Source organism: Panthera leo, chromosome A1 (assembly GCF_018350215.1).
Source record: "Panthera leo isolate Ple1 chromosome A1, P.leo_Ple1_pat1.1, whole genome shotgun sequence".
NCBI classification, from domain to species: Eukaryota; Metazoa; Chordata; class Mammalia; order Carnivora; family Felidae; genus Panthera; species Panthera leo.
The window spans coordinates 25,158,439-25,183,323 of NC_056679.1; the positions used below are offsets into that span (position 1 = coordinate 25,158,439).

Below are 24,885 nucleotides of genomic sequence, written 5' to 3' on the forward strand. Positions count from 1 at the left end.
CGGTTAAGCGTCCGACTTCAGCCAGGTCACGATCTCGCGGTCAGTGAGTTCGAGCCCCGCGTCAGGCTCTGGGCTGATGGCTCGGAGCCTGGAGCCTGTTTCCGATTCTGTGTCTCCCTCTCTCTCTGCCCCTCCCCCGTTCATGCTCTGTCTCTCTCTGTCCCAAAAATAAATAAATAAAAAACGTTGAAAAAAAAAAATTAAAAAAAAAGAAGGGATCTAAACTAGATTTGAGGGGCTACTTAGATCATTACCATATACCTCTACCAGATACTGAAGGCATCTGAGGTCCAGCTGTTAAGATTTCCCCATCATGGTGGTTGCCAGTGTTTTTAAGTTTAATCACGGAGGGGGCATCTGGGTGGCTCTGTTGGTTAGGCATCTGACTATTGATTCTGGTTCAGGTCATGATCTGGGGATCATGAGATTGAGACCCACTTCAGGCTTCATGTTGAGCATGGATCCTGCTTAAGATTCTCTCTCTCCCTCTCTCTCTCCCTCCCTCTCTCTCTCTCTCTGCCCTTCCCCTGCTCTCTTTCTCTCAAACAAATTCTTTTTTTTTTTTTAATTTTTTTTTAACGTTTATTTATTTTTGAGACAGAGAGAGACAGAGCATGAACGGGGGAGGGACAGAGAGAGAGAGAGGGAGACACAGAATCTGAAACAGGCTCCAGGCCCTGAGCTGTCAGCCCAGAGCCCGACGCGGGGCTCGAACTCACAGACCGTGACATCATGACCTGAGCCGAAGTCGGCCGCTTAACTGACTGATCCACCCAGGCACCCCTCAAACAAATTCTTTAAAAAAAAATCTAATAATGGAAAACTTGGGCCAAGAGCCTAAGCCATGAGACTATTTCATTCAGAGACTCAAAGCCACCACATGGAAATCTTTAAGATTCCTAGATCCAACTAACACAGAAATGTCAACAATACCCATGGCAGACATAGCTCACCAGTCCTGGTACTTTTTCTCCCTGAGCCAGGACACGTCCTCAGATTCCCTCCCAAGACCATGTCCCAGGCCCCCAATACCAGTTTATGCCCCTGATCGAACTCTTAGGGAATAACTTCTGTGGACCGGGTTATTTTCACGTAGTCTGATTCGAATGAGCCTTCCTAACCACGTGAAGCAGGATAAAGAAGCTAAGGCTCAGGGAGGCTAAGGGACTTACCTGAGATCACCCGGTCGTCGTGCGGGCACGAGCCGCATGCTGCCCGACACCTCTCAGGCCAGACCTGGGACTCATCCCCAACGAAAGGCTAGTGTTTCTGGGGAAGAAAAAGAGGGGGCCCTCTAAGCCTAGGTCTCGTGCACTCACTGGAGCTAGGAGACAAGAAGGAATTGCTACCTTCGGCTTCCATAGTGGGGAGGCCCTGCCTCCCACCAAGACTCACACAATGGGGTGCCCCCAAAACAAGGAGCGGGGTTCAGAAGCTCAGCAGCCAAAAACACAACAAACATCTATCTATTCCACTTATGATACTATACTTGTCTACTGCTCATATTTCTGTTCCCTCTGGGCTGTAGATGCCTGTGTCTTTTCTTACGTGCCACTTCAGTAAGGCACACAGTAAGCACTCAATAATTGTTTTTGTTGTTGTTTTTAATGGATGTGGGCATGTATGATTTTTTTCTCTTTTTTTCTTCTTTTTGCTCCTTTTGGGAGATTAAGGCCTCTCTGGATACTCCACTGCCACACATCCAGGATAGGACTTCCAACTGGAGAATAAGATTTTAATACTGTTGAACGCCCATAGTGCCTCACGACTACCCCTGCCGACTCCCTGCTCCTCTGGGCAATTGAAGTCGAGAAGGATTGAACTTTTTATACAAAAAAGCAACACTTTGAATTCTTTATACAAAAAAAAAGCAACACCTTGAACTTTTTGTACAAAAAAAGCAACCCTTCTAATAGATAAAAGGCATCCCCTCCATGTTCTGGTTGTAGCCAGTCCCAAAGAAATCTCCCAGCCTCTTCCAAGATACAAACTCGCTTACTTCCAGGATGCAGACCATTCTGTATTCTACACACACACCTCCCTGTCTGCACACGCTGATTCCCAAGCCCAGGCTGGCTTCATGAATGTGGGACCTCTGATCAGTCACACGGGACCCAATACTTTGAAAGGTGCTGCACTTGATTCAATGCCCTGTTCTCACCGTCTTGAACTTCTTAATAATATTAGAACAAGGACCTCTGCATTTTCATTTTGCATGGGGCCTCTCAAATTAAGTGGGCTTTCCTGTTCAGAACCATCTAGTCTGGGAAAAGAGGTGGGAAGATACTGAATCATGAGCCATCAAAATTCAAAGCTCCCCGAGTGAAGGCCACAGATATATTGACCCTCTACTAGGTGGCAGGCACGGTGTAGACATGATTTCACAGTACAATAAAACCTTGGATTGCGAGTAACTTGTTCTGCAAGACGAGCAAACATTTCTGATAAATTTTAACTTGATAAATGAACAATGTCTTGCGATACAAGTGGTACCGAATGTCACATGATCACAACTGAACCAATGGTTCTTGAAATTCCCTTTGATACACGAGTGCTTTGGATTGCAAGCATGTTTCCGGAAATGAATTATGCTCACAAACCAAGGTTTTACTGTAACTCAGTAGGTCTCTGTAGGCATCATTATTCCATTTTAAAGGAACAGAGGCTCAGAAAGGCAGCCTAAAGCCTCCCCCTAATGATGGCACAGCCGGATGTATAGCACAAAACAAAGCGTCCACGATTTTAGCATTCCGATAGGGGAAAAAATGAGCATATATATGTCCTCTTTTGTCATTACCATTTTAGAAATGTTTTCTATTAATTTCTAAGAGACACTCACAAACAGTGGCTGGGCTCACTTCAGCTTTTTCCCTCTGACAAATCATTATCATTTGTAAGCAGGCACTGGAGAAGGAAGGTGCTTCTCACAGGGAGACTGAGACCCCCTTCCAAACTTCTCACACAGGTTTCCAAATGACCCTGCCCTCCCACCTCTGTCTCCTCATTTTCCTGCAGAAAAGCCTCCTCTCCGAGTTCTAGCCAGTGGCCTCCTTAGTTTCTCAGACGTGCCACTGTCCCAGATTCTCCTGCTGCTCCCATGGCTTGTCTGACACCCGCCGAGAGTCAGCTGCCCTACTAATCTAGTTCCAAAATTCAACTCCTATAGAAATTGACAGAAATGATGATAAAAAGAAATTTGTTGCTGTGAAAACGAAGTTGAATACTTTCAAAAGACTCAATAAGAAAATAGCTTTTTAATTTTTTTTTTACATTTTATTTATTTTTGAGAGAGAGAGAGACAGAGCACAAGTGGGGGAGGGGCAGAGAGAGAGGGAGACACAGAATCCGAAGGAGGCTCCAGGCTCTGAGCTGTCAGCACAGAGCCCAACGTGGGGCTCGAACTCATGAACCATGAGATCATGATCTGGGCTGAAGTCAAAGGCTTAACCAAATGAGCCACCCAGGCACCCCAAGAAAATAGCTTTTTAAAAAACTACTTTAGGGGCACCTGTGTGGCTCAGTTGGTGAGCGTCCGACTTCGGCTAAGGTCATGATCTCGTGCTTCATGAATTCAAGCCCCGCGTCAGGCTCTGTGCTGACAGCTCAGAGCCTGGAGCCTGTTTCAGATTCTGTGTCTCCCTCTCTCTCTGACCTTCCCCCATTCATGCTCTGTCTCTCTCAGTCTCAAAAATAAATAAACGTTAAAAAAAAATTAAAAAAAGAAAAAACACTACTTTAAGGACACCTAAGTGGCTCAGTTGGTCGAGCGTTCAACTTCGGCTCAGATCATGATCTCACAGTTTGTGAGTTCGAGCCCCGCGTAGGGCTCTGTGCTGATGGCTCAGAGCCTGGAGCCTGCTTCAGGGAGGATTCCATCTCCCTCTCTCCCTGCTCCTCCCCTGCTCGCTCTTTCTCTCTCTCTCTCTCTTAAAAATAAATAAAACATTAAAAAAATAAACTACTTTAAATTTATATGTGGACAGAACATCCATTAAAGATTGGGGAATATACAGAATTTTTTAAGTCTGTGATTCTGCAGACTGCTTACAAACTACCAAAACTGAGAATTATAGATAATAAATTATTAATGTGCTTTGAGCAAAAAAGATCACAGAGTCCAGCATCAGAAGCACACACAAAGGAGAGGTCTTGCCCTGCATTTTGTCATGGCATACTGGGACACCTGGGTGACTCAGTCAGGTAAGTGTCCAGCTCTCGATTTTGTCTCAGGTCACAATGTCACGTTTCCTGAGATCCAGCTCCACATCCCAAGCCTGCTTGAGATCCTCTCTCTCCCTGTCTTGCTGCCCCTCCCCCACACAGATGTGCCCACACTCTCTCTTTCTCTCTCAAAATAAATAAATAAACTTTAAAAAAATTTTTTTAACGTTTTATTTATTTTTGAGACAGAGCATGAACGGGGGAGGGGCAGAGAGAGAGGGAGACACAGAATCGGAAGCAGGCTCCAGGCTCTGAGCCGTCAGCCCAGAGCCCGACGCGGGGCTGGAACTCACGGACCGCGAGATCGTGACCTGAGCTGAAGTCGGCCGCTTAACCGACTGAGCCACCCAGGCGCCCCAATAAATAAACTTTAAAAAAGAGTAACGTGGCACGCTAACACACATTTATGTTTTAAGTTGACATAACGAGGTTTGAAGCGTTTCCTTTTTTTTGTAAATGGCTCCCCACTTTTGCCTATTTTGTAAATTACCAGAAGTAGCAGCCACGCTTGTTGGCAGCGTGTGGCTGGTATGTCACCTTCACAACCCCCCCCCCCCAAAGTCTGGACTGGGTGGTCCTCACCACGGCATCTGGCATCTAGCCTCGGACCGGCGCACTGTAGGCCCTCGATAAATGCATTTTGAGTGGACGGATGCCAAAACTGAGAAAGCTGCAACTTCAACCCTTACACTACTCTCCAGAGACCTGCCCTTTCCACCATCTGGCAGCCTTCGCCACTTGGGGGAATATGGCCGATGTCTCAAACCCTCAACCTCTCTGAGAAAGACAGATCCAGGCTTCCTTTCTCTTTTCTACCAGACTTCCTCACGACCAAAACTGCGGAGACGTCGACTTTCACATTTCACTTATGGAAACAACCACCACAAGGTGAGGAGCCTGTGCCAGAAGCCAAAAAAACTCGTCGTGTGGTTTATCGTAAGAAGAAATTGGAAGTAGATACGGGATGGGCACACAGCAAGACTGAGGTAAGTATGGCAGTGCATTGGTGGTGTTACTTTGTGCAGGGTTTTTGTGGCGGGGGGGGGGGGGGGGATGAGACACACACATAACATCAGGGAGTTGTCAGAACTAATATACAGTGTGAATACAAATACAGAGGCACACCTGAGTGTGGGGGTTATGGGCAGATTAACCGGGGCTTTTACTAGGGTTCACTTAGACTCTTCTCCCTTCGGGCCCCGTCTTAGGCATTTGGGTAAGATTGGGAGGAGGAAAATGGAAGTGTATAATATAAAGGTCCATCCCCTAAAAAATGTAAAATGTACACAAAAATCCATCCGGGAGAATGGCCGGTTAAGAGGATAGATGGGTAGGGTCACCCTAAGCTTGCCTCCTACCTCAAACACAGCTAGAGAAACATCAAATCTTTCTGAACTCCCAAGAAATCGATCTGAGGACCAAGCAAACAAAGCTGCATGCCTACAGGCAGAAAGAAAAAACCAAAAAACAAAAAACGGCCACCTTGTGGAAGGTAGAAACCACAAAGAGTTGATCTGGGGGAGAAAAGAGCCGCAGGTGCTGCGGAGGTGAGCAAAGAGAGAGAGAGAGAGAGAGAAGAGTGAAAACATGCACCGGGACTTCACGGGGAAAACTGTTCCCGGAAACTGTTGGCTGGGAAAAGGGAGAGGGTTTAAACACCGCCAGTTTTTATACACAGCAGATCACAGGGTCCGAGTCTGAAGTTTCAGAGGTCAGGGGGATCGCCAGGGTGGCCCCTGGTGGTGCTGCAGCAAGAGTGGGCAGCTCAGTCCGAGGATCCCCTGGGCTGCCCTGGGAGAGGTGGTTCCCGTGCCGGGAGGGCGTTTGGTAGGGGGGATCTGGCCTTTCCGCGGGCAAAAGACCCGGTGGGCACCACTGAGCTGCCGCATTCACCAGCACGGGAACAAAGATGCCCGCCGAGGGCAGCGGCCTTGGCGCCAGCTTTCTGCTGCGATTTACCATAAACTCCGAGCCACCGCACAGTCACGCAACCACTTTCTGCGACAAGCCAGCACCGGCCACAGGGCACGGAGACTCTCCCCCAGAGGATCAGTACTGGGCCGCCCCACGGGGGTATCCGAAAGTTAGTTCTGAAACACAGCCATGCCTGAGAGAAAACCCAGGAAAGCTGTGCCACCTGACAGGTGGACAGCTCAAACACACACAGGGTGCAGGTGGGGATCTGACAGAAGCCAGGGACACAGAAGGGGTGATTGTTTGCTTATCTGTGAGGGCTTCCTGAGGAGTGGCAAGCACAAGCTCCCTGATCCAGAGATGAGGGGGGGCGATGCAAACTGGTGCAGCCACTCTGGAAAACAGTGTGGAGGTTCCTCAAAAAATCAAAAATAGACCTACTCTCTGACCCAGCAATAGCACTGCTAGGAATTGACCCAAGGGATCCAGGAGTACTGATGCATAGGGGCACTTGTACCCCAATGTTTATAGCAGCCCTTTCAACAATAGCCAAATGATGGAAAGAGCCTAAATGTCCATCAACTGATGAATGGATAAAGAAATTGTGGTTTATATACACGATGGAGTACTATATGGCAATGAGAAAGAATGAAATATGGCCCTTTGTAGCAACATGGATGGAACTGGAGAGTGTGATGCTAAGTGAAATAAGCCATACAGAGAAAGACAGATACCATATGGTTTCACTCTTATGTGGATCCTGAGAAACTTAACAGAAACCCATGGGGGAGGGGAAGGAAAAAAAAAAAAAAAAAGAGGTTAGAGTGGGAGAGAGCCAAAGCATAAGAGACTGTTAAAAACTGAGAACAAACTGAGGGTTGATGGGGGGTGGGGGGGGGGTGGGAGGGAGGGGAGGGTGGGAGGGAGGGGAGGGTGGGGGATGGGTATTGAGGAGGGCACCTGTTGGGATGAGCACTGGGTGTTGTATGGAAACCAATTTGACAATAAATTCCATATTAAAAAAAATAAAATAGAACCACAAGAGAAGAAAAAATAAAATTAAAAAATTAAAATTAAAAAAAAAAACCTCATTCCTTGCCCACCTGCAGTGACTAACCGCAGTGAGCTAAACAGTATTGCCAAAAGGAGCCCAGAGCCACTACACAAAGCCCCACCCCCTGTGCCCTGCAGGTGCATCTTCACTAGGGCAAGGCCACCTGAGAATCAGTGCAACAGGCTCCTCCCCCAGAAGACCAGCACAAACCACTCACCTGCACCAAGTCCACTGACCATAGAGTGCCACAAAGCTTCAGCTCTAGGGGAAATAGGATCTAGCTTCCTTTTTATTTTTTAATTTTTCAATGTTTAATTATTTAATTTTTTACTATATATATATCTTGGATCTAGCTTCTTTTAACAAGCAGACCAAAACACAGCTAGGATCTAGATTTTTTTTTCTGGACAAAATTACAAGACGGAGGAATTCACCCCAGAAGAAAAAACAGGAAGTAGAAACCAGCCAGGGGTTTAATCGATACAGATATAAGTAAGATGTCTGAATTAGAATTTAAAACAACAATTATAAGGATACTAGCTGGGCTTGAAAAAAAAAAAAAAGCACAGAAGACACTAGAGAATCCCTTACTGCAGAGATAAAAGAACTAAAATCTATCTAGCCAGGCCAAAATTAAAAATGCTATACCCAAGGTACAAACCTGAATAGATGCCATAACAGTGAGGATCAACAAAGCAGAGGAATTAATCAGTGAAACAGAAGATAAAATTATAGAATATAATGAAGCTGAAAAGAAGAGGGAAACAGAGGTATTGGATCATGAAGGTAGACTTAGGGAACTTGACAACTTCTTAAAATGTAATAACATTTGTATCATAGGAGTCTCAGAAGATGAAGAAAGAGAAAAGGAGGCAGAAGGTTTATATGAGCAAATTACAGCTGAAAACTTCTATAATCTGGGTTTATATGAGTAAATTATAGCTGAAAACTTCTGTAATCTGGGAAGAACACAGACATCAAAATCCAAGAAACATAGAGAACTCCCATTAAATTCAACAAAAACTAGGGGCGCCTGTGTGGCTCAGTCGGTTGAGCGACTGACTTCGGCTCAGGTCATGATTTCACAGTTCGTGAGTTCGAGCCCCGCATCAGGCTCTGTGCTGACAGCACGGAACCTGGAGCCTGCTTTGGATTCTGTGCCTCCCTCTCTCTCTGCCCCTAACCCACTCACATTCTGTCTCTGTCTCTCTCAAAAATAAATAAACATTAAAAAAAAAATTCAACAAAAACCAGCTATCACCTAGACATATCATAGTCAAATTCACAAATTACACAGACAGGGAAAGAATCCTGAAAGCAGCAAGAGAAAAATTCTTAGCCTAAAAGTGAAGACAAATCAGATTCACAGCAGATCTGTCCACAGAAACTTGGCAGGCCAGAAGGGAATGGCAACAAGCTGAATGGGAAAAATATGTAGCCAAGAATACATTATCCAGCAAAGCTGGAGAGAGAGAGAGAGTTTCCCAGACAAACAAAAACTAAAGGAGTTTGTGCCCACTAAACCAGCCCTGCAAGAAATATTAAAGGGGACTCTCTAAGTGGGGGGAAAAAGACCAAAGCAACAAAGACTACAAAGGAACAGAGAACATCACCAGAGATACTAACTTTACAGGTAACACAATGGCACTAAACTCATATCTTTCAATAATCACTCTGAATGTAAATGTACTAAATGCTCCAATCAAAAGACAAAGAGTATCAGAATGGATTTTTTTAAAATCTATATGCTGCCTATAAGAGACTCATTTTAGACCTAAAGACACTTGCAGATTGAAAGTGAGTGGATGGAGAACCATCTATCATGCTAATGGACGTCAAAAGAAAGCTGGAGTAGCCATACTTATATCAGACAAACTAGATTTTAAAATAAAGACTGTAATAAGACATGAAGACGGGTATTATATCATAATTAGGGGGCCTATCCATCAAGAAGATCTAACAATTGTAAATACTTATACAGCCAATTTAGGAGCATCCAAATATATAAATCAATTAACGACAAACATAAAGAAACTCATTGATAATAATATATTAACAGTAAGGGACCCTTAACACCCCAGTTACAACAATGGACAGATCATGTAAGCAGAAAATTAACAAGGAAACAATGGCTTTGCATGATACACTGGAGTGGATGGACTTAACAGATATATTCAGAACATTTCATCCTGAAGCAGAAGAATACACATTCTTCTCAAGTGCACATGGAACTTTCTCCAGAATAGATCATTTGCCGGGTCACAAATCAGCTCTCAACATGTACAAAAAGATTGCAATCATACCAGGCATATTTTTAGACCACAACACTATGAAACTTGAAGTCAACCACAAGAAAAAATTTAGGAAGACCACAAACACATGGAGGTTAAAGAACATCCTACTACTAAAGAGGGAATAAGTTAACCAGTAAATTAAAGAAGAAATCTAAAAAGTACATGTAAGCAAATGAAAATGAAAACCAACATTCAAAACCTTTGGGATGCAGCAAAGGCAGTCCTAACAGGAAAGTATATTGCAATACAGGCCTACATCAAGAAGCAAGAGAAGTCTCAAATACACCATCTAACCTTACATCTAAATGATCTAGAAAAGGAAGAATAAATAAAGCCTAAAGCCGGCAGAAGAAGGAAAATAATAAAGATTAGAGCAGAAATAAACAATATAGAAACAAACAAACAAACAAAAAACAGTAGAACTGATCAATGAAACTAAGAGCTGGTTCTCTGAAAGAATTAATAAAATTGATAAACCAGACTTCTCAAAAAGAAAAGAGAAAGGACCCAAATAGGTAAAATCACAAGTGAAAGAGGAGGATCACAATCAACACCACAAAAGTACAAACAATAAGAGAATATATGAAAAATTATATGCCAACAAACTGGGCAATCTGGAAGAAATGGACAAATTTCTATTAACATACTAACCACCAAAAATGAAACAGGAAGAAATAGAAAACTTGAGCAGACCCATAACCAGCAAAGAAATTGAATCAATAATCAAAAATTTCCAACAAACCAAAGTCCAGGGCCAAATGGCTTCCCAGGGGAATTCTACCAGATATTTAAAGAAGAGTTATTACCTATTCCTCTCAAATTGTTCCAAAAAATAGAAATGGAAGGAAAACTTCCAAACTCCTTCTATGGAGCCAGCATTACCTTGATTCCAAAGCCATACAAAGGGCCCACTAGAAGGAATTGCAGACCAATATCCCTGATGAATATGGATGCAAAAATTCTCCACAACATACTAACAAATCGAATTCAACAGTACCTTAAAAGGTACCTTAAAAGAATTATTCACCACAATCAAGTGGGATTTATTCCTGGGCTGCAGGGTGGTTCAGTATTTGCAAATCAACCAATGTGATGCACCCCATTAATAAAAGAAAGGATAAGAATCATATGGTCCTTTCAATAAATGCAGAAAAAGCATTTGACAGAATATAGCATCCATTCTTGATAAAAAGTAGGTATAGATGGAACATACCTCAACATCAGCATAAAGGTCATATAGAAAGGACCTGCAGTTAATATCATCCTCAATGAGGAAAAACAGAGCTTTTCCTCTACGGTCAGGAACAAGACAGGGACGTCCGCTGTCACCATTACTATTTAACATTGTCCTGGAAGCCTTAGCCTCAGCAATCAGACAACAAAAATAAGTAAAAGGCATCTATATAGGCAAGGAAGAAGTCAAGCTTTCACTATCTGCAGATGACATGATACTCTATATAGAAAACCCAAAAGACTCCACCAAAAAATTGCAAATATACACGAATTCAGCAAAGTCATAAGATATAAAATCAACGTACAGAAATCTGTTGCATTTCTGTACACCAATAATGAAGCAGCAGATAAAGAAATCAAGGAATTGATCCCATTTAGAATTACACCAAAACCCATAAGATACCTAAAACAATAGAACACTTATTAAAGAACTTGAAGAGGACACAAAGCAGTGGGAAAACATTCCATGCTCATGATTGGAAGAACAAACATTATTAAAATGTCTATACTACTCAAAGCCATCTACACATTTAATGCAATCTCTGTCAAAATACCACCAGCATTTTTTACAGAGCTGGAACAAACAATCCTAAAAATGTGTAATGGAACCACAAAAGACCCCGAATAGCCAAAGCAATCCTGAAAAAAAGAAGCAAAGCTGGAGGCATCACAATTCTGGACTTCAAGCTGTATTACAAGGCTGTAGTCATCAAGACAGTATGGTACTGGCACAAAAACAGATACATAGATCAGTGGAACAGAAGACCTAGAAGTGGGCCCACAACCATATGGTCAACTAATCTTCAACAAAGCAGGAAAGAATATCCAATGGAAAAAAGACAGTCTTTCAACAAATAATGCTGGAAAAACTGAACAGCTACGTGGAGAAGAATGAAACTGGACCGCTTTCTTACACTATACACAAAAATAAATTCAAAATGGAAAGACCTAAATGTGAGATAGGAAACCATCAAAATCCTAGAGGAGAACACAGACAGCAACCTCTGACATCGGCCATGGCCACTTCTTACTCAACACATCACTGGAGGCAAGGAAAACAAAAGCAAAAATCAACTATTGGGACTTCATCAAGTTAAAAAGCTTCAGCATAGTGATGGAAACAACCAACAGAACTAAAAGACAGTCTACAGAATGAGAGAAGATATTTTCAGATGACATATCTGACAAAGGGTTAGTATCCAAAATCCATAAATTGTTGAGTATGAGTTTTCATACTCAACACCCAAAAAAACCAAATAATCCAGTGAAAAAATGGGCAGAAGACATAAGTAGACACTTTTCCAAAGAAGACATACAGATGAGTAACAGGCATGTGAAAAGATGCTCAACATCACTCATCATCAGGGAAATACAAATCAAAACCATGAGATACCACCTCTCACCTGTCAGAATGACTAAAATTAACAACACAGAAAACAACAGATGTTGGCAAGGTTGTGGAGAAAGAGGAACCCGCTGACACTGTTGCTGGGATTGCAAACTGGTGCGTCCACTCTGGAAAACAGTATGGAGATTCCTCAAAAAGCTAAAAATAGAACTACCCTACGACCCAGCAATTGCACTACTAGGTATTTACTCAAAGGATATAAAAATACTGATTCGAAGGTATACACGCACCCCGATGTTTATAGCAGCACTATCGACAATAGCCAAACTGTGGAAAGAGCCCAAATGTCCATCGGCTGATGAATGGATAGAGATGTAGTATACATCTACGATGGAATATTACTCAGTCATCAAAAAGAATGAAATCTCGTCATTTGCAATGACGTAAACGGAGCTACAGTGTATTATGCTGAGCAAAATAAGTCAGCTGGAGAATGACAGACACCATCTGATTTCACTCATATGTGGAATTTAAGAAAAAGACGAACATATGAGAGGCAGATTTAAAAAAGAGAGTGAGAGGGAAACAAACCATAAGAGACTCTTAAAGATGGAGAACAAACTGAAGGTTGATGGAGGGAGGGGGGTGGGGGATGGGCTATATGGGTGATGGGTATTATGGAGGGCACTTGTTATGATGAGCCCTGGGTGTTGTATGTAAGTGATGAATCACTGAATTCTAGTCCTGAAACCAATATTGCACTGTATGTTCACTAACTGGATTTAAATGAAAATTTGAAAAGAAAACGAAAGATAAGATTATACCTCATCAGACCATGTTTTCTGCAAAGATGTTCTAAAATAAAATCATTACTCTGCCAAACAAACACAAAAAGCACAAACAAAAAGCCATCCCATGAGGACTGGGTAAGTAAACTGTGGTACATCCGTACAATGGAATATTTACTCGGTGCTAAAAAGAGATGAGCTACCAAGCCATAAAAAGACGTGGAGGAAATTGAAATTCATGTTACTAGGTCAAGGAGACTTACCTGAAAAGATATGGAGTATTCTAACTATATGTCATTTTAGAAAAGACAAAACTAGAGAAACAGTATAAAGATCGGTAGTTGCCAGAAGTTTAAAAGGGGGGATGAATCAATGGAGCACAGAGGATTTTTAGGGCAGTAAAAACGGCACAGTGTGGGGCGCCTGGGTGGCGCAGTCGGTTAAGCGTCCGACTTCAGCCAGGTCACGATCTCGCGGTCTGTGAGTTCGAGCCCCGCGTCAGGCTCTGGGCTGATGGCTCGGAGCCTGGAGCCTGTTTCCAATTCTGTGTGTCTCCCTCTCTCTCTGCCCCTCCCCCGTTCATGCTCTGTCTCTCTCTGTCCCAAAAATAAATAAAAAAACGTTGAAAAAAAAAAAAACAAACGGCACAGTGTGATGGATACACGCCGTGATACCTTTTCCAAACCCAAAGAATGTACAACAGCAAGAGTGGACCCTAACGTACCTATGGACTCTGGGCGGTAGTGATGTGCCGATGCAGGTTTATTGACGATAACGGACAGTGCGTGCCGGGTGTAGGTAGTGGGGGAGGCTGAGCATGTGTTAGGGACAAAAGACATATGGGAATCTCTGTACTTTCTGCTCAGCTTTGCTGTGCCCTGCTCTAAAAAATAAAGCCTATTTAAAAAAAAAAAAAACACCTACACAGTACAGTTCTAAAAATGTGTATCATAGTATATGGATACCGCACACAAGTGAAAACATCTCAAAATAGTGGAGTCCCTCAGAGTGAGCTAGCGATCAGGTCTGAAGCTCAAAAAAAGAGGCGCTGAAGGGGGCATTAGGAAGATGTGATAGACTGTATGCCTTCTGAACATATAAAGTGAGAATCTACTATGCCCAGGTCCTCTTCTAGGTGCTGGAGATAGAAGGGTGAACAAAACAAAGGTCCTGTGCCCACGGAACTTCTGTTCCAGTTGAGGAGACAGCCAATGCACAACAATCCTGGTCAGTGCTATGTCAGGTATTGTTAGGAACCACGGATGAAGTAGCCTCAGGGGCTCATGGGTTGTTGGCCGGAGCGGAGAGTTGTTCTGATAAGTATAAGGCAGCTGGGGAAGTGCCCTTTGAGTCTAGGCATGCATGAAATGAGGGGCGGAGCAAAGAGTTGCAAAGGCCCTGAGGCCTTTCCTCAAGGACAGCTGTGAGCAAGTGAGGAGGATGGGAAATGGGCTCAGATGCCCTGTTCAGGTAGAGCCTGGTGAGTCAGAGTAAGACTCGAGATTTTGAGCCTCCAAGGCTGGCTCTGGGGGCTCTGGGCTCCTTTCTGGTGGGTCTCCGCCATCGTGGAGTCCTTTGTATCCTGTTGCGTGGACAGGAGTGAAGTCAAGGTCTAGGCTTACATTCTACTCACCAAACAAGTCACATGACCCCACCTAGATGCCAGAGAACTGGGAAACGCATTTCTGCCGTGTGTCCAAAGGAAAATGAAAGCAGTTTGCACTAAGAGGATAAGAAGCCGAACATCTTAAAATGACGAGGGTTGCTTCACCTTGTGGCAAAAGTAGGAGAGAACTGGAAACCGATACTGTCAACCAAGGTATGACTCTTTCAGCCTCCACGGAAGGAATGGAAAGTTCAGTCTCGCTTCATCTCTTGGGCCTGTGTGAACAAGGAAGTCAGTGGAGCAGCCAGAACTCCTGTGGACGGAGAAATCGAAGGAAAGCCGGGCGGCTCTCCAGGTTGTACCAAGCAGTGAATGGTAAGGATGTTGGAAGCCCTCAGAAGGTTCCAGCTTCCTCACTTCCAATATATCAGTGAAACCTTCCTTGGCTTCTTACTCCAGCTGGGCTGGCGAACCCCATGTTTCCCACAATCCCTGTCCTGTCCTGCCTCAGAGTTTTACTCCTGCAGCGTCTGTCTAAATATCCTTGCAGCCAAGGGGAAGTTTCCCACTAAGTGATCTAAGCAGGGGTCCCTTCCTAATCCACCCCACGACATGGGGCTGCCCAAAAGGCCCATGAGGAGTGGAACATTTGGCTGTTTTTTGTTTTTTTCAAATGAGCAATAAATTCCAGGTAGCTTGCTGAGTCAGGTAGCACTGTTTGGAAGTGTGTGCTCGTGTTCAGGCAGGGGCCAGCCCGGCCAGCCCAGGAGCCAGCAGCTCCACAGCAGGCAGGGAGCGCTCAGGGACAGACGGCCACAGGGACAGCTCAGGGATGGACGGCCACAGGGAGACAGCTCAGGGAGAGATGGCCACAGGGATAGCTCAAGGATGGACCAGGGAGATAGCTCAGGGACAGATGCCATAGAGGGACAGCTCAGGGACGGACAGCTGCAGGGAGACAGCTCAGAGACAGATGGTTACAGGGAGAGCTCAGGGACAGACAGCCACAGAGAGAGAGCTCAGGGACAGACAGCCGTTGTCTCATAGCACAGGGCCCTGCCCGTGAGGCAGTTTCCTCTCTAGTAGAACTGAAGGGAGGGCCTGAGATGTAGTCCCTTCTCTCCTAACTTTTAGCTCCCACTCTCATACCCTGTCCCCAGGCAAATGGTGATGAGATTTAGGCTTTTAGATAAGCCACTTATTATATAATTCCCAGTGAGAGAAAATGTGACAATTTCTCCTCTGTGTCAGAGACTTTGCTTTGCCCGTGGGGTCTTCATCACTAGGAAAATGTCATTACATGACAATTGGATTTGACAGGCAGAAAGCCTCTCAAGAAAGTCTGGCTTTCAGGGGGCGTTTGAAACTAAGACCTAAACTACAAATATCCTCTTCCATGAGCAATGTCTAGAAGCTTCTTACAGGCCATCAGGAACAAACCAACCCCGGATGTCTTTACAAAGCACCTGTTTTAGGTTAAAAAAGAAAAGAGCAGTGATTTGCAGACTAAATGTGGGAAGTGGCTGGGAGCTTACTGGTTGGAGGCAAGCAAGGGGCAGATTCCTGGACTCTGGCTCTCCTCTCACGGGACGAGTCATTTAGCCTCGTCTTCAAGGGAGATCATGACGGTGCCTACCTTGCAGAGTCCTCGCGCTGTGGAGGTAAAGTGTTCAGCACAGTGCTGGGTGTGGGGTTGGAGTCGGTTTGCAGATCTTTGTCACCTCACAGACTGGTTTTCACTCGGATGCCCTCAGGAGCCCTCCGCCCCAGCTCCTCAGGCAACTGTATCGTTTTCTTTCATCGCCTTAGATGTGGGCATTCTGCTGTAAGCTTTCTTGAACAAACGGGCCTTCATCGTTAAAGATAATAGTTGGTGGGGCGCCTGGGTGGCTTTGTCAGTTGAGCATCCAACTCTTGGTTTCGGCTCAGGTCATGATCTCATGGTTCACGAGTTCGAGCCCCTCGTCGGGCTCTGCGCTGACAGTGCGGAGCCTGCTTGGGATTCTGTGTCTCCTCTCTCTGCCCGTCCTCAGCGTGCCCATGCTTGCATATTCTCTCCCTCCCTCCCTCTCTCTCTGTCTCTCAAAAATATATAAATAATCATGTAAAAAACAATAATGCTAATTGGAGAACCACCAATCTGAGTTCCAATTAGAGTGGGGTGGGACATTTGACCCCAAAAGCCTTCCGGCTGCAAACATCTGGGAAATGTAGATGAAATGTACAAAGCGTCAGAAACACAGAGCAGAGTGTGTAAGAAAGTCAGAGAAATAATCAACACCACAAATAGAGAAACTGAACGCCAGAAGGGTACGACGAGAGCGAAAGTGTGGGAAGCGGGAGGCAGGGGGTCGCCGGGTGCTGGGGAGGGGAGAGCGAGAGGTGGGAGAACGGCGCATCCTGATAATCCAGGAGCGTGGGTTGTAATGCCCAGATGGGAGCACAAGACCAGGACATGGGTCCTTCTCAAAGAAATAGCTACATGTGAAATAGCTATGGTAATTGATGACACAACTGGGCCACTAAGCAAGTCCCAGCAAACACTATCCTCTCCCATGAGCTGATACCACACAGACTATGCTCTCTTACCCCCGTGAATTTTAATAATAAATAAGTAAATATTTAATAATATGTAGTAATAATAAACAACATCTCCAAAAGCACCCCGTGCATTTGCAAATTTGAAGACATACTTGCAAATAACATAGGTGTCAAAGAAGAGATCATACTGGAAATTTGAACATGTTTAGAGTGAAACTCACGGTTAACATCTACATGCATGTGAAACAGCTAAAACAGTATTTTGCAAGAAGTGCTATAGCTTTAAAGGCGTGTATTAAGGAGGAGGAGGAAAACCAACAAGCTCAATATTCAATTCAAGGAATTAGAAAAATAAAATAGAGTAATATGGAAAACCGACAGGAGCGTATAAATGATCCTAGTAAGACTGAAAACTGATACAATGGAAAACAAAGTGATAGTAGAGGAAGCAAACCAAGAGCTGGTTCTCTGGAAAGACTAGTAAAATAGGCAAATCTTCGAGCAAGGTTTATCCAGGAAAAAAAGAGAGAGAGAAGAGAGTCGCAATAAAAAGAATGAAGACAAGGTCATAACTATAGAGGCAATAGAGGGTTTTTTTTTTTTAACACTACATGACAACAATTTTAGGACAATAAATTTGAAAATTTACCTAAAACGAACAACGTCCCGGGAAAACATAATTCACTAAAACTGACTCAAGAAGACATAAAACACCCAAGTGATGCCAATGTTATGAGTTGAACTGTATTCCCCTGAAAAGCTCTATCTAAGTCCTAACGCCTGGTGCCTCAGAATGGAACCTTACTTGGAAAATCGGTCTTTATGGAGGTAGTGGAGACGAGGTCATGCTGAAGCGGGCCCCTAATCCAGGACGTCTGCTGTTCTTTCAAGAAGGTGGCCACGTGAAGACACAGACACATGGCAGACATTATGGGACGCTGGAGGTGGACATTGCAGCCACGTGTAGACAAGGCAAGGAGCGACAGGGATCTCAGGTCATCACCAAACCCCAGGAGAGAGGCATGGAAGAAATTCTTCCTCGGAGCCTCCAGAAAGAACCACCCCTGCTGACACCTTGATTTCAGACTTCTGGCCTCCACAACCGTGAAAGAATGAATCTCTGGGGTTTTAAAGTACCCAGTTTGTGTTCCTTTGTTATGGCAGCCTTTGGAAACAAATACAACCAATAACCACTGGAGTCATTGACATAATAGTTTAAAATCTGTGTGGGGGCGCCTGGGTGGCTCAGTCGGTTGAGCGTCTGACTTCGGCTCCGGTCATGATCTCGCGGTCCGTGAGTTCGAGCCCTGCGTCAGGCTCTGTGCTGACGGCTCGGAGCCTGGAGCCTGCTTCGGATTCTGTATCTCCCTCTCTCTCTGCCCCTCCCCTGTTCATGCTCTGTCTGTCTGTCTGTCTCTCTCTCTCTCTCTCTGTCAAAAATAAACATTAAAAATAAAGTAAAAATAAAATAAAATCTGTGTGTGTGCCTGTGAGTGCACACACACACACACACATACACACACACACACACACACACACACACACAGTGATCCATTTCAGCCTCATCACATAGACACGTAAACTGAGGCCCCGAGAGATTTCCTATTCAGTACCCCCAGCAAGATGGTGGTAGCAATGGCTGGGGTAGTGATGGGTGGGCATCCAGAGAGTAAATAGACCCCAAGCACTCTAGTGACAACACTAGACTCTGAATTGGGACAGTCAGCCCCTGTGCACTTTTCATAAGCTCATTTTCTCTTCCCAGGTGCCTCAAGGTGATGGAAAATTAATTCTCTATCCCAGTGGGATTGTCTTCCAAATTCTCTTTCCTGATGAATCAGGCCAAATACAGTATCCACCGAAACCCAGGGACACTCATACTGACACATGTGACACCTAAGAAGTTTGTGGTTTGGGGCTGGGGCATGGGTTTTCCTGAGCCCTGCGTCCTCTGCAGGGCTCTCTGCCTTTCCTGGGGGGTCCCAAGAGGGTGCTTGTGCCTTAACTGTCTTCCAGTTATCCATCAGGAAAGCTGGCTATGCTCATCCTCAGTACAAAACAGAGAAAGTTCATATATATCATTCTAGAAGACAGTGAACAAGGTTGTGTCCGGGCCCTTATCAACAACTCTGGCCATGCCACCTTCTACGATGAAAACAAAGCAATCTGGTAAGTTTGGGTTAAGAGAGCCATACATCCCTCTCCAAGGAGAAGCAGTGTGGTTAAGGTTTGATTCCCAGGCTGCACAGCTGTCCTCCCGCACTGGGTAAGTCTCTCTCTCTCATTCGCTTGTGAATTTGTTTCTCCGACTTGCACATGTTGCAAAGGGGACGATGGGTATCGTGAGGGCAGCAAGGCAGGTCCCTGACCTCAGGGAAGGCACTCTGTCCTTCGTGCCATTGCTTCCTCATGCGTGAAACAGCAAACACAGACTCACAGTGACCCGTTCCACGGGCTGTATCTCCTCCATGCTTCTTGAGAGTCAAACCTGGTGACAATTGCCTTAGAAAGACCCAGTGCCCCTCTGTTCCAGGTGGCTCAGAGAGGAGGGCGTGGTGAGTGCTTTGGAGTCTCATGTATTGTACACAAAACCAAACTTCTAAATATCTCAGTGCAACTGAACTTAAGTTTGCAATTTAAAAAAAAAAATTTTTTTTTACATTTTATTCATTTTTGGGAGAGAGAGACAGAGACAGAGCACAAGCGGGGGAGGAGCAGAGAGAGAGAGGGAGACACAGAATCCGAAGCAGGCTCCAGGCTCTGAGCTCTGAGCTGTCAGCACAGAGCCCGACACGGGGCTCAAACTCACGAGCTGTGAGATCATGACCTGAGCCGAAGTCAGACGCTTAACCGGCTGAGCCACCCAGGCACCCCATTAAGTTCCCATTTCTGGCAATAGTGGGAAACTTCATCCCGCCAAATCAAGGTAATCCAGCCACTTCAAAATCTTTCTCTACCTTTTTGGGGTAAGTACTCAGCATTTTCAGGATTTCCCACTTCCCTTCCCTACTAAGTGGTCATGGAGTGGGAAATGCCTACCGTCTTGTATCAACTTTATAATGCTTTTCTTCTTGGTAGTCAAAACCAGACTTTTGTTTTTACTTCCAAATATTTGTTTCACTCTCCCAGCCTTGGTTTTTAAGAATATTTTCTTACATATTCTTTAAGTTTTTTTTTTTTTTAATTTCTGTGTGTTTGGGGGTTTTCTCCTTTCTTTTTTTTTTTTTTTCTTTTTCTCTTTGAGGTTTTTTTTTTTTAATTTTTTAAGTGTGTTTATTTATTTTGAGATAGAGAGGGAGGGGCAGAGAGAGAGGGAGAGACAGAATCCCCAACAGGTTCCACACCATTCATTAGTGCAGAGCCTAGATCTCACGAACTGTGAGATCATGACCTGAGCTGAGATCAAGAGTTGGACACTGAACCCACTGAGCCACCCAGTTGCCTCATTTCCTAGTTGACAACTTTGTTCTCAGAGGTATCTGCCTTGCCCTGGGGGCCTTTTGTGCAGAAATCAATGCCTCAAAGGTAGAAGAAGTTACTGGATGCTAAGTAGCGGGGGCAAGAAACTCAGCCAATTCTCTCAGATCATTACCTGGTGACATTCATTAGGGCCTCTTGTCCCCAGTGACACTCGCTTTCAAAGGCCAGAAGAGACCTTAGGGAAATCTAGGAACTACTTTTATTTTCTTGATGAAGAAACTTAGGCTCAGAGAATATACGTGGCTTGTTCAGGGACATACATAAAATTATGGGCAAAAAAAAGTTTTAGGACATTTGACTTAGCCTCACATAAAGCACTTTTTAAAAATTCTCCAATAAGGCAGGCAAGAGATAACCACATCTTCTCCGGGTCCAAAACCCAAAGGGAAGGATGCTGTGCACACTGGGGAAGGGCTGACCCCCACCTTCTGGATTCACATTCTGTCCGTCTGGGGTGGGGCCTGAAGATCTGCATTCCTTAAAAGCTTCCCAGGTGATTGTGTGGGGCGGTGGGTGTGGGAGCCTCCAGACCAGGAGGGAGGAGAAAGGGAAGGAGGCAGGGGAGGGGGGCAGGCCTGCCTTCGCCACAGGAGAGGCTCTGCCCCGCGCACAAGGGCCCAGCGCCACGGTTACCTGATCCCTTCTGGTCTAGGTTGAGCCTGAGCCAAAACCTGGGCTACTACTTCCCCAAAGGCAAATACCAGAAGGCCTGGAACTGGTGGAATCTGAACCTGCACGTCCACGCGCCGCCCGTCCAGTCCATCTCCTTGAAAATCAACCAGTACATCAAAGTACAAATAAGGAGCCAGGACAAGATCACCTTCTGCTTCAACCACCAACAGAAGCACATCCGCTTAAACCTGGGCACCAAGTACAAGGTAAGGTCTCACCTCTGTCGGGCTGCTGCCCGCCGGTCCAGGCCACCGGCCTCTCTCTGGGCCACGTTCGGCATCTCTGCAACCGACGGAGAACCGACACGGCCACCTTCGCTGACCTGATGCTTGACCACAACAGAAGCAATCAGTCACTTCCGAGCCCTTGAGACTTGGAGCCGAGGAGCCGGACAGCCTCAAAGAGCTCAGACGAGAAAGCAAAGGTGTCAACCTTCAGTAGTTCCCCTGACACGACAGCCCCGTCAGTAGGCAGGGACAGACACAAGGGGGAAACCTACGTTCCCAGTCCTGCCGTGGGTATCCTCATCTCTCCTCCCCAGACCACTCATCTTGAAACAAATGAGCACCGGGGAGTTGAGGGTGTGCCGCCCAAGTCGGGCAAGAAAGTAGCCAAGACGGATTCGTGTCCTCGGGCTGCCATAGCAAATTACCACAAATCGGGTGGCTTACAACAGGAACTCACCCTCACAGCCCTGGGGACTAGAGGTCTGAAATCCAGGTATCATCAGGGCCACGCTCCCTCCGCAGGCTCTCGGGGAGAGTCCCTCCTTGCCTCTCCCAACTTCTGGTGGCCCCAGGCATTCGCTGGCTTGCTACGGCATCGGTTCAACCCTCCACCCTCACACAGCCTTCTTCTCTGGGACCGTCTGTGTGTCCAGTCTCCCTCTCCTTTCTTTTGTAAGGACACCCGACGCTGGACTTAGGGCCCACACTAAGTCCTGGATGGCCTCATACTGAGATCCTTAATGACAGCTGCAAAAACCCTGTTTTCAAACACAGTTACCGGTCAGTCTGGGGAGGGGCCTGGAGATCTGCATGCCTTAAAAGCTTGCCAGGTGATGGTGCGGGGCGGTGGGTGTGGGAGCCCCGGGTGCTGGGGATTAGGACTCAGACATAGATTTCGGGGGCCACAGTTCAACCCACTACAAATGGTGAGTGTGCACCCTGCGGTTCTGACTGTAAGAGGGCAAGAAGGTGGGTCCTCGAGACCCTTCCCCAGGCCCAGAGTGCAGGAGAGGAATAGGGTGTCCTTGTCCCCCGCCCCCAGTGGGACCCACACAAGACCCTGCTCTTGCTCTGACTTCCCCTTCACCATGCACAGAAGGCTCTGTTTCCAGACCCACCAGAGAGGCGTTCGAGGTCTCTGAAAGTAGGACTGCCTGTCTGGAGAGAGAGACAGACACACATGTTTTCCGGGAGGTGAGCAGACAGAGCAGTAGGTTGATGGACAAAGCAACCGAATAGCAGACTCGGGCAAAATGAGGCCGAATGAAATCACTGGAAGGGAGCGGAGGGAATGTGGTGGGTTCGGCTCGCCCAGGACCGAGGTGTTTTCCAACTGGGAAAGGTGGACAGCCAGAAGTGGGCAGCTGGTCACCTGGCCTGGCGAGGCCTGCCATTGGGCATGCTGAATAGTCATGTCCCAACGTCCTTACCTACCCCAGATGTCCCAGAGCGGCCGACCCAGTCCCCAGCCACCCACTCGGCCCCCACCGCACCGTGCTGATGAGCTAAGGGAGCAGCTGGGTTGGCAGGGGTGGGAGGACCCGGGCCGCTGGCCTTCGGACAGTTTTACTGAGGGAGGAGGGCCACAAAAGGAAGCCAGTGCCCAGGAGGAGGGTCAGGTAAAGGCCGGTGTAGGCAGAGTCCAGGAGGCCTGGCAGCCCCAGGGGCTCTGCCAGTGGAGGGTGGGCCCCAAATGAAGCAACGCAGCACACACGTGACTCGTCAGCAGGTCTATCTGTGCCAGGCAGCTGGGGTGTCCTAGGAGGAACACGCCAGCCCGTCCACTTCCTGTGAGGCACCAGGCAGGCCTCCTACACTTCCCGTGCCCATTATTGTCTGCAAAACGGACACCACATCGTTGTAAGGCTTAAATAAGACCCTTCATGCGACGACATCTCCCTCCCTGCCCCACCTCGGTAGGAATCCACGGGGAGAAGCCAGACACCCCCAGGAAGGCACAGCCTTTGCAAGGCAGGCCACTTGAGGGCCCAGGAGCCGGCAACCCTTTGGTTTGGGGTCAGGCTTCGGTGTGTCCTCAGCCCACATCTCTGCGGCCAGGTGGCCACAGGCCCAGGCCAATGAGAGACGTACTGCTGGGGGCAAGGCCGGGAGCAGAGGCGTGCCCCTCGGCGAAGTTTCCAGAGAAGGCTTGGTCTTGGCCAACAGGGGGCCTGATCCTGAGGTGGAAATCACGACGCCTGGGCAGCATTTATGCTCACCCAGCCTTTTCTGAATTCCCACAGTCCATAACCCCGGAGGTGCTGAGTGAAATGAGGCAGAAAGCAATCCTGGAGGTAGAATGTGGTTCAGCGGCCCGGAAGATGCAGATCCTCCTGGGAAAAATGAGTAGGCTCCTGAATTTCCTGACCATCCCTGATTTGGAAAACTTCATAGCGGCTGCCAGTTCCTTGGCAGTAGGCAACATGAAACGGAAGGAGAAATCGTACCTCCCAGACTAGGACAGCCACCAGCTGGTGACCGGCCACCCACCCACCCCACCCCACCCCCCGTCCCCCGCCAGCATCTGCTGAGCATCTCAGAAAGGTGGAGTCATCAGGAGCGCCAAGGAAAACCCCAAAGCCCTCTTCATGTCTTCTGAGGGTTGGTTTGTCATTTGGGACTTATCACAGCGCCTCAGTTTGGAAAACCATTTTTCAAGGGGCTAAGAGACTCTGTAGCCGGGCACAGAAAAGACTCGGCCCTGAGCCGATAGCACGAGAAGCGCGTTGTTTCGGTAGGCAATACATGTCAACACCCGTCCCGCTCGCTTCCACTGGTCACTTCCACGCGGAAGCCTACTTGGGTTGACTCAGGACACAGACGGTCTCAAAGCCGGCCTCTCCCAGCTGGCTGGATCAGGAGGCCACTCTTGGTGCAGTCCTGTGTGGTAAGGAAGGGCGGGGCTGTGTCTTGATATCTCTGCAGGGGAGGGGCAGTTTCTAGAAAAGGGGGACTTAGGGGCCGGACAGCCCCCTACTGTGTGCCTTTCATACATCCCTGGGGTACCCCAGCTCCCCAGGATGGCCTCCACTGCAGCTTAAACCGAGACTGGATAGGAAACCCCTTCTTCCCAGCCAGCCTGGCAAGGGGCCAATGAGCCATCCCCCTGCTGCCACAGTGACACCAGAGCCCCACCTTCGCAGCCCCGCTTCCCTGCTGAACTTGCCCCACCGAAGTCCTCATCACCCTGAACCATGACAACTGGAAGAGAGGGCTAGCAGTGGGGGCCGTGCACGGTCACTCCCACCATCCGCCATAACTTGTCGGCAAATGGTATCATCAGCTAAAACAACAGTCGCCTGGTGGCAAGGTCACGAGCCACAAATGACACCAGCACCGTAGCAGCCGCCCGTGCAAGCCCGCGTCAGCGTTTGACGTGCCCTGTTGGTTCTGCACCCATGCTCAGGGCACACAGAAGCCCTTTTTCCAGCAGGCACTAGAGACCTAAGTTGGTCTGGGCATCCGCCAAGTTCCCCCAGGCTCGTGGTGGCTGTGTCTCAGAGCCGG

The 24,885-nt window shown here is 46.8% G+C and overlaps 1 protein-coding gene across 1 annotated transcript in view; it reads left to right on the top strand.

Annotated features, from left to right (window-relative positions):
• ERICH6B (glutamate rich 6B) overlaps window positions 1-24,555 on the top strand; it is a 70,173-nt gene extending 45,618 nt beyond the window's left edge. The window contains exons 11-15 of the mRNA XM_042921183.1: window positions 5,041-5,207; window positions 18,765-18,850; window positions 19,016-19,168; window positions 21,132-21,357; window positions 23,622-24,555. Coding sequence (XP_042777117.1) covers window positions 5,041-5,207; window positions 18,765-18,850; window positions 19,016-19,168; window positions 21,132-21,357; window positions 23,622-23,837 — 848 coding nt within the window. The 3' untranslated portion in view covers window positions 23,838-24,555. The remainder of the gene's footprint in view (window positions 1-5,040; window positions 5,208-18,764; window positions 18,851-19,015; window positions 19,169-21,131; window positions 21,358-23,621) is intronic.
• Window positions 24,556-24,885: the final 330 nt, after the last annotated feature.